Source organism: Natrix helvetica (assembly GCF_964273705.1).
Source record: "Natrix helvetica genome assembly, chromosome: 4".
NCBI classification, from domain to species: Eukaryota; Metazoa; Chordata; class Lepidosauria; order Squamata; family Natricidae; genus Natrix; species Natrix helvetica.
In genome coordinates, this window is record NC_138550.1 from 73,599,293 (window position 1) to 73,614,988 (window position 15,696).

General features: G+C 44.5%; 1 protein-coding gene across 2 annotated transcripts in view; it reads left to right on the plus strand.

The window, feature by feature from the left end:
• The window catches only part of SLC24A3 (solute carrier family 24 member 3), a 207,304-nt gene that overhangs the window by 41,664 nt on the left and 149,944 nt on the right, over positions 1-15,696 (plus strand). For both annotated transcript variants that reach the window (XM_081950254.1, XM_081950255.1), the window contains exon 2: positions 846-983. In XM_081950254.1, coding sequence (XP_081806380.1) covers positions 846-983 — 138 coding nt within the window. The remainder of the gene's footprint in view (positions 1-845; positions 984-15,696) is intronic.

Sequence of the window (15,696 nt, forward strand, 5' to 3'; positions counted from 1 at the left end):
TACACATATAGATTGGATGAAACCAGGCTTAATAGCAGTAACTGTGAGAGGGATCTTGGAGTCTTAGTGGACAACCAGTTAAATATGAGCAAACAGTGTGTGGCAGCAGCCAAAAAAGCCAGTGCAATCCTAAACTGCATTAGCAGAAGGATATGATTAAGATCAAGTGAGGCACTAACACCATTCTATAAAGCATTAGTAAGGTCACACCTAGAATACTGCATCCAGTTTTGGTCACCACACTATAAAAAGATTTTTAGACTCTAGAAAAAGTGCAGAGAAGACCAATCAGGATGATTAGGGAACTGGAGACTAAAATATATGAAGAATGGTTACAAGAACTGGGCAGGATAGTCTAGTGAAGAGAAGGACCAGGGGAGACATGTTAGCAGGGTTCCAATATTTGAGGGGCTGCCACAGAGAGAAAGCGGTCAAGCTATTTTCCAAGGCATGCAAAGGCCAGACAAGGAATAATGGACAGAAACTGATCAAGGAGAGATTCAACCTAGAAATAAGGAGAAATTTTCTGACAGTGAGAACAATCAACCAATAGAACAGCTTGCCTTCAGAAGTTGTGGGAGCTTCATCACTGGAGGCTTTCAAGAAGAGATTGGACTGCCATTTGTCAGAAATGGTGTAGGGTCTCCTGTTTGAGCAGGGGTGCGTGTGGACTAGATGACTTACAAGATCCCTTCCAACTTTTGTTAATCTGTTAAATGGGAAACCCAATTCCTTTCTCTTTGTGACCTTTTCCTTGCTGGATCTGATCCTGACACCTAGAACCATAAAAGTTCAAATATAATGCTTATCCAAGTATACTGACTTAGTTCTTTCTTTCTTGGTAGTTTACGAATCTCTGAACTTTGATTTGGAGACTAGTGACAAATGGCTGGGAAGAAGACTACTGCAAGAAACTGAGGATAATGTCACTGATAAACCAGAAGAAGTAAAACATCTCTATCGAAAAAATTGCACTGAACCAGGTAGGATGGAAGTTTTCTTCCTTGATTTGGTAGTCTGTGAGGTTCAATAGCTGCAAAAACACCACCCCTTTAATATTTCCAATCATGCAGTTTTTGTATGTATTGTAAGATGAATGATGGCAAGTCTCTTCCAGTTCATGCTCAAGATTAAGAGACTTATAGAATTTCTGTGGACTTTACATGCAGCGTATATGAAAACTGTGAAACACTTTTACTAGTTTTAGGTGCTCTTTGTTTTTATTATCATTGCAAACTGTGGCCTGAACATGGATTTTGAATGAAAGAGTTTAATAATTAATAATTTATTACATTGATTTGCCACTTGACTTTCAGTGAAATTTGTAAAATATGTTTAATAAAAGGCCTGTTTGCACATAAATGGTAGATATATCTTGGACATACAAATATTTAGCACACTTTAAAGCCTATTTTTCTTCAATAAAACTATGCTCCCCTTTAGTACTATGTCCCCTAACGCTGGTTGCTTCTTTTAGCTTTTCTTTCTGATTTGTCAGATTCTCAGTTGTTTCTTTGTCTTTGTAGAACAGCCCCACAACTTCTTTCCTGAGAACTTCTTTTTGTACAAATTCTTGTCCTTTGTTCCAGTGGTGGGTTTCTGCCAGTCCTCACTGGTCCGTGTGAACCGGTTGGTGACCAGACCCGGAAGTAACTTCTGGGCCCTGGGAACCGGAACCGGCCCTGTCGCTTGCTCCTCCCACCCCTCCGGTTGCTGCTCGCTTGCTTCCCCCACCTGTCCCCGGACTTGCCTAAGATGCCTGGCCACCAGCAAGTATGGGCACGGGGGTGGGGATGGCGGCAGGAGATTACGTGGTGTGGCTGGCATCTTTGGCAAGTTTGGGGACCTCGCAAGGTCTTTCCAAGGTCCCCGGACTTGCCCAGCAAAGCACGGGGCAGTGGGGCAGCAGTAGCTTGCGTGGCATGGCCTGGCCGCCAGCAAAGCACCTCCCCAGACTTCCCCAGCAAAGCACGGGGCGACAGGGTGGCTCCTTGCTTTGACAGCCGCCTCATTTCCAATTGGGGTGGGGAAGAAATCCACCTTTTCTGTCCAGAATGCTTGGCTCGCTCCCCCCACCCGACGCAATCTCCTTTCATTCTCCTTCTGCCCCATTCAGTCATTCGAGCAGCAGAGAACAAAAGGAGATCACATAGCCGAGGACAAAGGAGCCTGCAGTCTCCTTTATTCAAACGTTCAGGAGTGGGGGTGCTTTCTCGCACGCCTTCTTTCTCTGAAACTGCACCAGATTCAGCAAGCACCAGGCAGCGTGTGCCCTTGGGCTTGTGCAGCAGCCAAAGAACAGGAGGTGAGGATTCAGCTGCTGAACAAGCCCATGGGCACGCGCTGCCCTTTTCTCTCTGATAGCCGCCTGGTTAAAAAGAAGGAGATGGCTCCGCTGCCCATCCGGGAAGACGAGGAACGCGAGGGGGATCCCTCCCCCCGCGGGTGGGCTCCGGACCAGCAGAGCCTCCTCCTCCTTTTTAACCAGGCGGCTATCAGAGAGAAGAGGGCAGCGTGTGCCCGTGGGCAAGAAGCGCATTGGAGTAGCAGTACGGCCTTACTCACGTCAAGCTGCCCAGTAAAAAAAAAACACTTTCCCTTCCGTAGAAAAAATAAAGGGAAAAAAATTCCAGAGACTGACTGAAGGAGGGAATTCCTCAGTCAGGGCACCCTTTGCTCCGCCACAGCAGCCTTTTCAAGCAGGATCAGACTAGTTTGAAAGCCTCATCTTCTACTTCGGCGAGGAAATTCCCTGCCGCCCAGGCTCCATCCCGCAGAAAAAATCCCCTTCGCCGAAGCTCGATAGGCGAGCGCTGCCTCCGCCCGCCAGAATCTCTGGAGAAAACTTTGCAACTAGTTGAGGAGTGGCAAACAGCGGACTTGAGCGTTTGCACGCATTCAGCCAAGGTCCTGCTGAGCCCCGCTACTTTGGACGACCTGATGGATTTTATGATAGACTTGCACCCCGAGGAGGTGTTGAAGAAGGACAGGCAGCTCAGCTTGATCCAGGATGACAGGCGCGACAGCGGCTTACAGACAGAGAGAGGGGTGGAGAGAGGCAGAGACAGACAGACAGATAGAGAGACACACACACACACAGTGTGAGAAACACACAGAAAGAGAAAGAGAGAAAGAGAAAGAAAAAAGAAAGAAAAAGAAAGTGGGAGAGGGAGATGAAAGAAAGATAGATAGATAAAGGGAGAGAGAGACAAAAGGAAGGGAGGAAAGAGAGAGAAAGAAGGAAAGAAAGAAAGAAAGAAGAAAGAAAGAAAGAAAGAAAGAAAGAAAGAAAGAAAGAAAGAAAGAAAGAAAAAGAGAACTTATGACCACAATTGAGTCCAAAATTTTGGTCACTAAGCAAAAGTGTTGTTAAGTGAGTTTCAGTACATTTTTCAAATTGGCCACACCACCTGGTCACATGACCGCTGAGCCACTCCCACAAAACAGGCCACACCTACAGAAAAGATTCTAACAAAATTTGAAACCCACCACTGCTTTGTTCCCTTATCTTTATGGAGAATCAAATTATGTTGTTGGTAAATTATTTGATTTCTATGTGTGCTTTTCCATTTTCTCAATGGGGGTTGTTCCCTTTACTGTGCTTTGGTTCTCTTATTATATCATTTCTATAATGACATTGTGTTATGCTTGCTATGCATAATGAATAGGAAATGAAAATCCAAATGTAAATGAAAGGGGCGATGTGTGTTTAAAGACCTTAATAGGAAGTAAGATTAAGGGCAATTAACAGAACTTATTCAAGGAGCAGCTAATGGCTACTTGTCAATTATCCCAGCTCATACTCAACAGGACACAATAAACTGGGTAAACTTGTATGCCATAAGTTTTTTTATTGATGTTGGGAGGGATCCTTACTTGAATGCACTAACTTCCAAATAAGCATTATTGAAGGCTCTTTCAGAGGAAATTGCCTTGCTTGAAACTATATAGTTCATTTAAGTAATGTATAAGACCTCTTGTTTTAATTCTATTTTCAGTTAATAATGGAAAAGGACATTTCTCAGGAAAGAAGGTTAGAGTACAGATGAGGAAAAAAATGAAATACCTGAGTTGTAATTATTAAATGCATACATGTTCTCAAACACTCAACAAAAACAGCTGCATTTATGTATTTTTAGCTAACGTCACTATGAAAATCAGAAAAGCAAGTGATTAATGAACTGAAAGATTTGTACATACTAAAAAAGATGAATAAATATTTATAGAATTATTTAGCTGACCACATAATTTTGCCAACAAAATTATTATAAAATCCTGGAAGTTTTGTTTGCAAATTCTCACTTACAGTATAGTTAACAGTTACATTAATTAGCTGTTATCTTCAAAAAAGCAATATTATTTTTATAGATTTTCTGATGAATGCCTATATTTTCTTTAACAAAAGTAACATGTGTTAAGTCCTCGGGGCTACGATGCCACTCAAAGATATTGCCGGCTGCCGGTCACTCCTGATTGGCTAAGATGCTAGCAGCCAGCCGGTGGAAGAATGCAGCTGTTCTATTGGTTCAGCCATTTGACAGCTCCTACATATAAAGAGCTGTCAGATGGCAAATGTTGTTGTTGCCTGTTCGGGAGTTGCCTTGCACTTGCCTTGTTAACCTGTTAGAATAAAGGTTGTTTGTTACTGTTCAACCTGCCTTTCCTCAGTTCCTGCCTGCCTAGTTCTCCATACAGAGCACTGGCAACGAAAGTGGGATCAGGACCAATGTTCCCTCTAAGGTGCGCAGCTGCGCTGCAGCTCGCATGGCAAGAAAACACTGCGCAGCAGTTTGCAACTGCCGCGGAGTGATTTCTACTGTCACAGGCTCCGGAAGCTGGGGAGGTCCTTTGCAGGTGGCTAGAACTGGCCGCCTGCAAAGGACCTCCCCGGACTTGTTTTGATGAGCGTGAGGCGACTGACAGTAGTTTGTGCCGGCCGCGCCCGATTGTGAGTCGCCCCGTATTCAGCAAAGCAAGCCTGGGGAGGCCCTTTGTGGGCAGCCAGTCCTAGCCACTTGCACCTGGCGCTGTGGCTGAAGTGAACCCCCAAAGCACCCGCCGTCACTAGAATAACTGTTGCTGCTGCCTCCTCCTCCTCCTCCAACAGCACCACCACATTTGCTGCCCGATGCTGCAGCTGAGGTGAAGCCGCCAAAGCTCCCTCTGGTGCCCCTGCCCATGGCAGCAGTGCCTCCCCCTCCGCTCGGAGCACCTGAGCCGGGCCCCACATTACCACTGCCCCCTCCCCCTCCACCGTGCTTTTGAGGAGCCATGAGGCCGCGGAAGCCAGTAGGAAGGTGGCAGGGGGGGTGCAGGAGCAGGAAAAACCTCATGACTCCTCAAAAGCACAATGGAGGAGGAGGCAGCGGCAGGGCTAACGCAGGGCCCAGCTCAGGTGCTCTGAGCGGAGGGGGAGGTGCCGCCGCTGCTGCCACAGGCAGAGGCGCCAGCGGGAGCTTTGGCAGCTTCACCTCAGCCGCAGCACCGGGCAGCAAATGTGGTGGTGCTGTTGCAGGAAGAGGAGGAGGTGGCAGCAGTTATTCTAGTGGTGGCAGGGGCTTTGGGGGTTCACTTCAGACACAGCACTGGGCCGCAAATGTGGTGGTGCTGTTAGAGGAGGAGGAGGAGGCAGCATCAGTTATTCTGGTGGTGGCGGGGGCTCGTCGGCATCTTCAGTGGCAGCCCTGCCCTCGGTGAAAAAAACCGAAGATGGAGCAGATCCACGCAGATGATGTCGCCGCAACATGACTGGAGGAGGAATTCTGGGAGTTGAAGTCCACAAGTCTTAAAGCTGTCAGGTTTGAAGACCCCTGGGTTTTTTCCCTAAAGGGTTAGGGGTGCAAGGATCTTGTAAATTGACAGCTTTAAGACTTGCACACTTCAATGCCAGAGTTCCTGAGCCAACATTTTGGTTGCTAAGCAGGAGCGTTGTTAAGTGATACTGATATTATATAACACTTTTAATTAAGTGGGTACCTTGAATAAACATAACTGAGTTTCAAATAATACTGATTTAGTTGTTGTCTTAGGTGACACCTGTGAAAAAAAGTCAGGTGCTCAGGCATGAAAATGTGCCGCTCAAACACTATACTTTTCTGCTCACACTGAAAAAAATTTAGAGGGAACATTGATCAGGACTGAGGTAAAGGTTAGTCAAAGTCACTAAAAAGAGCTGAAGCACATTTAGCTGAGCGAGTGAGTCACAGGCGATGAGACAACGCTTCAAGGCTACCTCCCCAGCATTCTGTCCTTTTAAGGATGCTACTCTACCCACATTCATGGCTTTTAACCCGGCCACTGAGACCTGGGATGCCTACCTTGAAAGATTCAAGTGCTTCTTGGAGGCAAATGACTTCACTGAGTTGTCCAGTGGCTGCAAACGAGGATATTTCCTCAGTTCGTGTGGGCACGAGATGTTTGGGATGGCTCAGCCTCTAGCTGCCCCTCAGTCTGTCCATATTGTGCCCTGGGAGACACTTCTGGAGAAGCCAAAGAATCATTATTCTCCAGCTCCCTCCCACATAGCCAGGCATGCTTTCAGGCAAAGGATCCAGAGAGAAGGGGAGTCCATCAGTGAATACATGGCTTCCCTCGGGACAACCGCTCTGCATGTGATCTCTGCGAGCTGAATGATGCCCTGCTTGAGCAACTGGTCTGCCAGCTGAAAAACCTCAGGCTCCAGCGATGATTGCTGGCAAGGACAGAGCTGAACCTCCAGATAGCTATGGATGAAGCTAGAACGTCCAAAATGTCAGACAAGTCCACCGCGGAAATCCAGAGGGTCCAGCCACCACCCACCCCTGCCAGCAAAGGTCAAACTGTCCACTATGAAATAGACAATGAAAATGACACCTCAGATGATGATGGGGAAGTAAGCCGCAGAATGGCCACAGGAAAAAAACCGACTCCAGCTGTCATTTTACCTCAGGCCAGCTGCCTGAGTTGTGGCGGGAACCTGCAGGTTCAAAGCCACAATCTGCCATTGCTGTGACAAGAAAGGACACTTGACCAGAGTCTGCAGAGCTGCGCTGCCAATCTCTGACCCACCAGCAGAACCAACCTATGCAAAGCAGTTTGTCAAAAAAACCTCCAAGATGTCGCAAAAACTGCTTCATTGTTTCTAGGGACAAACGGCTGTCTGAAGTGGCTATCAGTGACCAAGCCTAGCCACAAAATTTACCTCATGGTACAAGTAGAAGGGGTGCCCTGCAGAATGGAGGTGGACACTGGTGCATCCAAGTCTTTGGTTTCTTGGGCCACTATCAAGCAGCTAGTGCCCAGCCTGTTAAAAAAGCAGCTCAACCCATGCCCCGTAAGACTGAGAGACTATCAGGGGCAACCAATACTAATTCTAGGCTGCGGCACCTTAAACATCATCAGCAAGAACTTCCAGGGCCCCCTCCCACTTATTATCATCAATGGCAACCTGCCCAACCTCCTGGGACTTGACTGGTTTTCTGCTTTGGGGCTCATCGTCTCCGGCATCCACACCACAGTTCCTGACGCACTCACCATGCTTGCCAGTGAGTTCGCAGACGTCTTTGACAGTGGGCTTGGTAAATATAAGGGGACCCCCATTTCCTTCAATTTGGACCCCCAGGTAACACCAATCCACTTGAAACCTCGGAAGGTGCCTTTTGTGCTCTGCCCCAAGGTGGATCTGGAGCTAGATAAGTTAATAGTCCAAGGAGTTCTTGAGGTGGTAGACCATTCCAAGTGGGAGACCCCCACAGTGATACCAATTAAGCAAGATGGCAGCATTAGGATATTTGCAGACTATAAATGCAACCTTAATAAAGGGTTGCAAGCCAACCCTTATCCTATGCCAGTGGTGCAACATCTGCTCCACTCCTTGGGCCAGGGAAACATTTTTGCCAAGCTGGACTTGGCACAGGCGTACCAGCAGCTCCCAGTCGATGAAGTCACTGCCATGGTTCAAACGATTGTTACGCACCAGGGAGCCTTTAAATGTAAACGCCTGCAATTTAGGGTTAGCGTAGTCCCAGGCATCTTTCAGAGCCTTATGGCATATACTCCAGAGGCTATCAGGGGTAGTACCCTATTTCAATGACATGCTGATTTCGGCCACTGATCAGGCAGAACTCATCAGTAAATTGAGGGCAGCCCTGGCACGCTTCAGGTGCATGGGGCCTAAACTTTAACAGGAAAAGTGTAAAATAGGGATTCCCTAGGTGGAGTTTTTGGGGTATCTCATTGACTCCAAAGGCCTCCACCCTACCCCATCGAAGGTAGAGGCAATTAAAAAGGCGCCAACCCCCTCTACTAAAGCTGAACTGCAGGCTTTTCTGTGACTGCTCAATTTTTATGCTATTTTTTTGCCTCACAAGGCTTCTCTAACATAGCCTCTTCATAGGCTGCTTGATTCCAAAACACCATAGCATTGGGGCCAAAGGGAAGCTCAAGCTTTTAGAGCTGTTAAGGACATCCTCACATCCAAGGCATTGCTAGTGCAATATAACGACTGCCAACCAATATCGTTGGCCTGCAATGCCTCTCCCTATGGCATTGAGGCTGTCTTAAATCATATACTTCCCAATGAGATGGAAGCCCCAATTGCCTATTATTCCTGCACCCTATCAGCTACTGAAAGAAATTACAGTCAGCTAGATAAAGAGGCAATAGCGGCTGTAGCTGGAATAAAATGATTCCATGACTACGTTTATGGCCATTTTTTCATTTAGTGACTGACCATAAACCATTTTTGGGATTGTTGGCGGGAGATCGCCAGACCCCCCAAATCTTGTCACCTTGAATGTCCAGATGGACAGTATTTCTAGCTGCCTATAACTATCAGTTCCAGTACAGGCCGGGAAAAAACTTGGGGCATGCAGATGCCCTGAGTCACTGCCTTCTGCCAGCTCCTGTCATTGACCCAGCCCCTGTAGCTACCATCCTCTTGATTGACGACCTGCCTACACCAATATCTGCCATGGAGATTGCCAGGCATTTGTCTACTGACCCTATATTGACCCAAGTCTTGGACTGGGTGCACAGTAGGTGGCTGCAAGGGCCAGTGCCACCCGAGTTCCAGCCCTACCATCTAGGACAGCATCAGCTGTCTGTACTCAATGGGTGCCTCCTGTGGGGGAACCAGGTGGTAGCCCCCCTAAGCTAAGGGCACCAATCTTAAACTGCCTGCATGATGCCTACCCTGGCATTGTGTGCATGAAAGCCCTGGGGTGGAGCTATGTGTGGTGGCCCAAAATGGACCAGAAAATAGAGAGCTGGGTAACCACATACCAACAGTGGCAGCAATCCAGGCCAGCACCCCCCTCCATTCCTATTAGGGAATGGGGGACACCCCAGGCTCCATGGGGATGAGTCCATCTGGACTTCGCCAGACCATTCCGGGGGCAAACCTTCCTAGTGCTAGTAGATGCCTACTCAAAGTGGATGGAGCTGGCCCTTATGCATTCCACCACTTCAGAGGCAGTAAGTAGGGTCCTGGGTAGGCGACCCACAGGTTGCTGGACGTTGTGGTGTCCGACAACAGGCCCCAGTTCATGTCGGCACCCTTCCTGATGTTTCTTTCCAAGCATGACATATGCCATGCCTCGATGGCTCCGTTTCACCCGGCTGCCAATGGCATGGTGGAACAGACTGTCTGATCAGCCAAAGAGGCATTAGGCCACCTGGGGCCCAGAAATTGGTACAATAACCTGTCCTAATACCATTTGGCACAACACATAACTCCTTGCCCAGTAACTAAGCAAAGCCCTGCAGAAAGTCTTATGGGTCGCTGGCTCCAGACAACCCTGGACTGACTGCACCCCAGCTATGCAGCAGAACAAGCCCCTGACAAACACCCTCCCCCCAATTTTTAATGTTGGGGATCCGGTCTCTGGCCAAAATTACAGGGCCGACCCGAGGTGGCTGCCTGGCCACATCGTTCATCTAACTGGACCCTACTCTTATAGGGTCAAGCTTAACGATGGACGAATGTGGCCCAAACACATTAACCAACTCAGAAGAAGAGCCACAGCATCCAGAACCAATCAGCATCCAGGGCAGGCCTAATCCTACCCTGGTGAAATAACAAGTCCATTGGGCCTTCTGCACATCCAGAGGCAAACCAAACACCCCCCACCTAAGCATTCTCATCGCTGGACTGACTGAGAGATCCAGGCCTTCCAGCGATGTTCGAGTCTCCCTCCGATCTATCTACACAGTCTCCAGTAGTTCTGGAGGACTCTTCACCAGCTCCTCCTTCTTCAGCCACCGCCCCAGAACTGAGATGATCTGGGCGGAGCCAACACTGGCCAGCATACCTGGCCAACTACGCGTGTGCCATCTGGGAGGAGAGGGATGTTAAGTCCTTGGGGCTACGATGCCACTCAAAGATATTGCTGGCTGCCGGCTGCTCCTGATTGGCTAAGGTGCTTGCAGTCAGCCGGTGAGAGAATGCAGCCGCTCTATTGGTTCAGCCATCTGACAGCTCCTATATAAAGAGCTGTCAGATGGCAAATGTTGTTGTTGCCTGTTCGGGAGTAGCCTTGCACTTGCCTTGTTAACTTGTCAGAATAAAGGTTGTTTGTTACTGTTCAACCTGCCTTGCCTCAGTTCCTGCCGGCTTAGTTCTCCATACAGAGCAACATTAATATTTCATTTAAAGGAAGAAATAAAAGGCCTGTGGTTGTTGTTGTTTTCTGTTAATATATTTTGGGCATATGAATAGGTAAGATTGGATAAGACAGAACCTCTCCCAAACAAATAGGGTTATTTTAGTCTCTTATTTGTTATTGGCACTGCTTGTCTCCAAATATGCAGAAATGTAAGTACAAGGATCTGGATGCAGCAAATTGTGACTTATCCAAAATGCAATGGCAAAATTGGCTCAAAAACAGAAACACTTAAAGTGCTTTCCCCCCCCCCCCTCCCTGCTTGCCCTTTAAATTGGGCCATGTACGTGTGAGTTCTTGATGAGCCCTCCAAGAATACATTTGTAACTAAAAAGTAGGGGGGACCTTGAAGTGGCAAGAGTCCATATATCTCAGTTGTGTTTGAAATACATTTATATCTGAAAGGTCCTGGGTTTGGTTGCCACATCTTGGATAGCAGGTGTCACTGGCGGTATGGAATCAAATGCAGTTCTGGAGTTGGAAAGTCGCTTTCTATATGCAAAATGTTGTGATTGGGCTATTAACTGGGGTTAGAGCCCACTTTACTGTGCTTTTGCTGAAAGGCCCACCTGACTTTATTTGCCAGTGATTTCCAGGGATAAAACCATAATAGGTTACTTTGAGCTTTAAGATCTAAAAAGTTGGGGGATTATCTGAGGAGCTGCTTGTCTCAATACGAACGTGCCTAAACATAAAATATTCTAGAAGGACGTTTCTTAACCTTGACAACTTTAAGAGGCATCATTTCAACTCCCAGAATTCCCCAGCCAGCACACATCTTAAATTTGCCAAGATTGAGAAGCTCTAAAAACTGCTCCAATTTATTGGGAACCTGGGGTGGAGAGCTTCTTTTGCTGCTCTGGAGTGGTGAAACTTGCTTCCTTGCCTCAGAACATACATTCAGCCCTCAGTTTTCTGTTTTTAGAAAGGGAGGCTAGGCATTCTTCCTTTGACAACAGGTCTTTTCAGTTTCAATAGCTTAATGTGTGTTTAGGTGTTTCTGTGAGATTTTCCATGATTATGCTTTCTGTTTCTTGTTAGCTGTCTTAGTGGAAAGGCAGGATATATCCTAAAAATAAATGAAAAAAAAGAATAAAATTGCTTGAAACTCAGGCTGCGACTGACTATCCATGCTTCACATCAGGAAGTTCAGGAAAGTAGCAGTCCTGTTCTGCTGTTCTTGTTGGTGAGATTACTTGACCCTCTGCTGTTTTTGAGGTTTAGGAGAAAGACTGGATCCTGCTTGATATGATCATTTGAAAGGAGAGACAGGGCAGAGTTCTGCTGTCACCCAGACAAAAATACCCAACACTCATTTGTGAGGACTCTAAAATGTCGTTTTAGCGGAAAAGTGATAGAAAACAATAGAAAATTGGAAATAGACTTTCCTTTCTTTCCTCAATGCATTTATTTATTTACTTGCTTGCTTGCTTGTTGTTTTTTAATGTTTATGACCTCCATCTCCCCTACAAGGTGACTGGGTGGCTCTTCTCAGATTTGTTCAATACTTCACTTGCTTGCAATTCTTGGAAGAATATTCTTTCTGGAAATTTGATGAAATATACCTTATGTGTACCTTCTTACTATAGCAATATGAATTTTATGTAGATACGTTTGTTTAAGGAACACATCAACTATGCCTTTTCTTTGATGTTTTCAGCTTCAGTCTCTGACTGGTAATCTGGAAATAATATTTCCTACCTATCTTCTGGGATTTTTATACTAGGCTTGCAACTAAATATAATATGGAGAGCAAGCTAAACATTCAAATGCTCCAGTAAAGTGGCTTAACGTTTTCCTCTGTCTGCCCTGTTAAATATGAGATTATAACGAATGAAAAAGGGCAGGAAGCCAGAGGCAGAATAGGCTTCCATCTTCCGACATGCCTTTAATATGTTTTACAATCACACCATTATTTCTCTGCCCTAGTGTTTCATGTGTACTGTGTAATTTTTATACATTAATTACAATTTCTTATGTATTTCTATTTACTGTTTTCATCATCACAAAAGAAAAGCTAGACATTGTAGAAATGCATTTTAAGCAAAATACAATTAGGACTGTGTGGAATTTTTGTCACGTTTATATTTCAGTATAAAGTGTTAATACTTCTGAATAGTCTACTTCAATCAAATTCTTGGCCTCACGGCTGCTGAGTTATCATATGCCTTTGATTTCCACCTATGTAAAAAAAATTTCTCCACAGGAACTGTAGCTCATTGTCTTGAAGCTGTGGCAGTTAGTTGCTCCTCTGTGTATGGTTAGCATTGATTTCCATAAATAACATTATCTGGCATTACTTAGGCCTTAAAATAGTAACACAGTATGGTAAAATGTGGAATAATAATGGCACATAAAAATAACATATTCATGGACATAGACATTGAACATATTTGTTCAACTATAGCGAATTGGGAGCATATGGGCGTCTATTTGCAATCTCATAACATGATATCTAATCCCTGACTTGGATGCATTTCTCTCAAGTAAATATAGGCAAAATATAGAATATTATTTTCCTTTATTGCAATAAATAAGCATTGGGGTACAGGTTTGGTGAAAAGAATAGGAAACAAGGTACGTCATTTCAGCTCAGGCTAAAATAATTGGACACACACTACATCTGCCCTCCAGTTTTATTCAAAACACTGGATGTTGACACTCTGAGTTACAAATGGTAAAGTCTTGATTAAAAGAGCTTTCTTTGAGATTTTTCCCTACATAATTTTTTGCAGATTTCTGGAAGTGATTTTGCTTCTACCATGAGTTGTTTAGATACTGTCTGGCTTAACAGGAGTTACTGGGTTTATTTGGAAATAGCAAGTACAACAAGTCTGTTCACCTGTAATCATGTTTAATTTAAATCTTAGTTGCTTTAACATATATTTAGAAGCAAATTCAACTAAAATTGGGATAGTTACAACATGAATATAATGCACTGCAGTTAACCTTGAATGTTTACAAGCATCCAGCAACTCTTTAGACAGTTTTGAGAGCTTAAAGTAAACATGAAGCAAAAGTCCCTCTAGGCCACACATTGCACTAAAGCATAAATGCCAAACGTTTTTGCTTAACATAATGTATATACCTATTCTAAAACAGAGTGGGGAATTGGACATATCATGATAAGCCACAAACAAACCACAATATGACTTTATGTGAGTGGTGATCTTACAATACCTGTTTGATTCCTTACAAATACTTGGTAGAGAATTTTCATGGTTCTAAGTACATAGACAGATATTGCATCGTAGGAACACTTGGATGGTCTCTTCATTTGTTGGGGAAATTATGTTTTGCAATTTGCATAAGAATATATAAATAATTGTCTTCAGTGTTGGATTTGGAAGGGACTTCCCATGTTAAAAAGTGTGTCAGCCTTTTGCAATCTTAGCTGGCAATATCTCAAGGGGAAGGAAGACAAGAGAAGAATGTATATACGGGCTATAAATGGGAATGGGTGATCATTTAAACCCCATTAACAATCTCCCTTTTCTAAAGATACCTCTTTACCACCAGATAATCTGATCATTTCCCAACTTGGCCCTCCTGGAATGAATCTAGTCCAAATTTCTCAAAGCAGATGCCTTTCAAAGCAGATGCATTTCAGATGCCTTTGTCTCTAATGCATCCTTATGCCTTGAATCAACTACAATAAAAGTAACAGGCCAGAATCTAGCTCTTAATGTTTGCCTACTAGTTGAAACTTGTCTTCTTACTTGAGTGATTTATTCCATTGATGCTGCCTGGTAACTATGGGACTTATTCTAGAAGCTCCCTTGTAAGGGAATTACAAATCTTTGTCCACAAGAAGAAATACAGTCAGACAACATTGCTCATTAAAGTCCCAGAGGTGCTTTTCAAAAGACAACTGGACTTTGTTTTTGTTTTTTAAACTGTTTCGCTTCTCATCCACATCTTCAGTTCTGGAAAGTCTGGAAGCTTCTTGGATGAGAAACAAAACATTTTCAAAGGAAAAAAGAATCCAGTTGTCTATTGAAAAGCACCTTTGGGACAATCAATGACCTGGATGATTGAGAATCTCCATAGACATTGTTCATTAAACAGTATATTATTGATGTAGTGTCAAGTGATGTAGAGGTCCTAAATTGCCTGTGGAGTAGCACATATGGTACTTTCTAAAACCTGCCTGATAACTCAGAAAATTGGTTTATCCCAGCCTTAGAAAAGCTTTTACCTTGGCAAGGTAATTGATCTAGACCATAGAAATTTTGAAAGTCTGACTGTATCTCCCTTCTTTCTCCCTTATACCTGAGGGAGTTATGGCAGAGTGAATTTGAGTTTCTTTTTAATGCTTTCTTCGTTTCCCAGACTTAAATCATATTTTGGCAGATGTTGCTGCATAGTTTTTCCTATGTCATCTCTGGCTCATGAAGCCCATCTGAAGTTAAATGAGGAAAATCAGCTGGAATAAAGATGTGATTATTAGCTTTAAGAAGACTAGATACATGATGTGAGAATGTCAAATGTTTAGAGCGGACAGCCTTACTGCATCACAGCATTTCTGTCCGAGTCAGCTACAGAGATTATGCCTGTTTACTGTACTATAATGTCCCTAAGATTATCTTGGGCAAGCAGTAGAATGATGACGCAAAGTATGAATAATGCTCTATGTTTTTTTAAAATAAGTGTAGCCATGATGAGAAAGGAATGATATTGCTACTGTTATTGCATGGTTTCTCCTCTGTAGCAGATTCACTTTGTACATTGGAGAAATAGTGAGTAAGCTGTTGTTGGAGAGAGACTGCCGGAAGAAGGAGACAAATGGGAATTAGTCTACAATCTCCTATGTGGACACAAGTGGGCAAAGTCTGACCCATCTTGAATGCTGTTGAGCTTTATCCAGCATTATCTAGGTGCAAACTGTCAGTCTGAGAAGATTCCTATATAGCCATGAGCAATAAATCAACTAATTGAATTTTTCACATGTGGACCTGGCTGTTCTCATCTGACAGCTGTGCATTATTGTGGTTTCTAGGTTGCTTTTTAAACCTATGTATTGCACTTATTGTAAACTACCCAGAGTCCTTCTAGA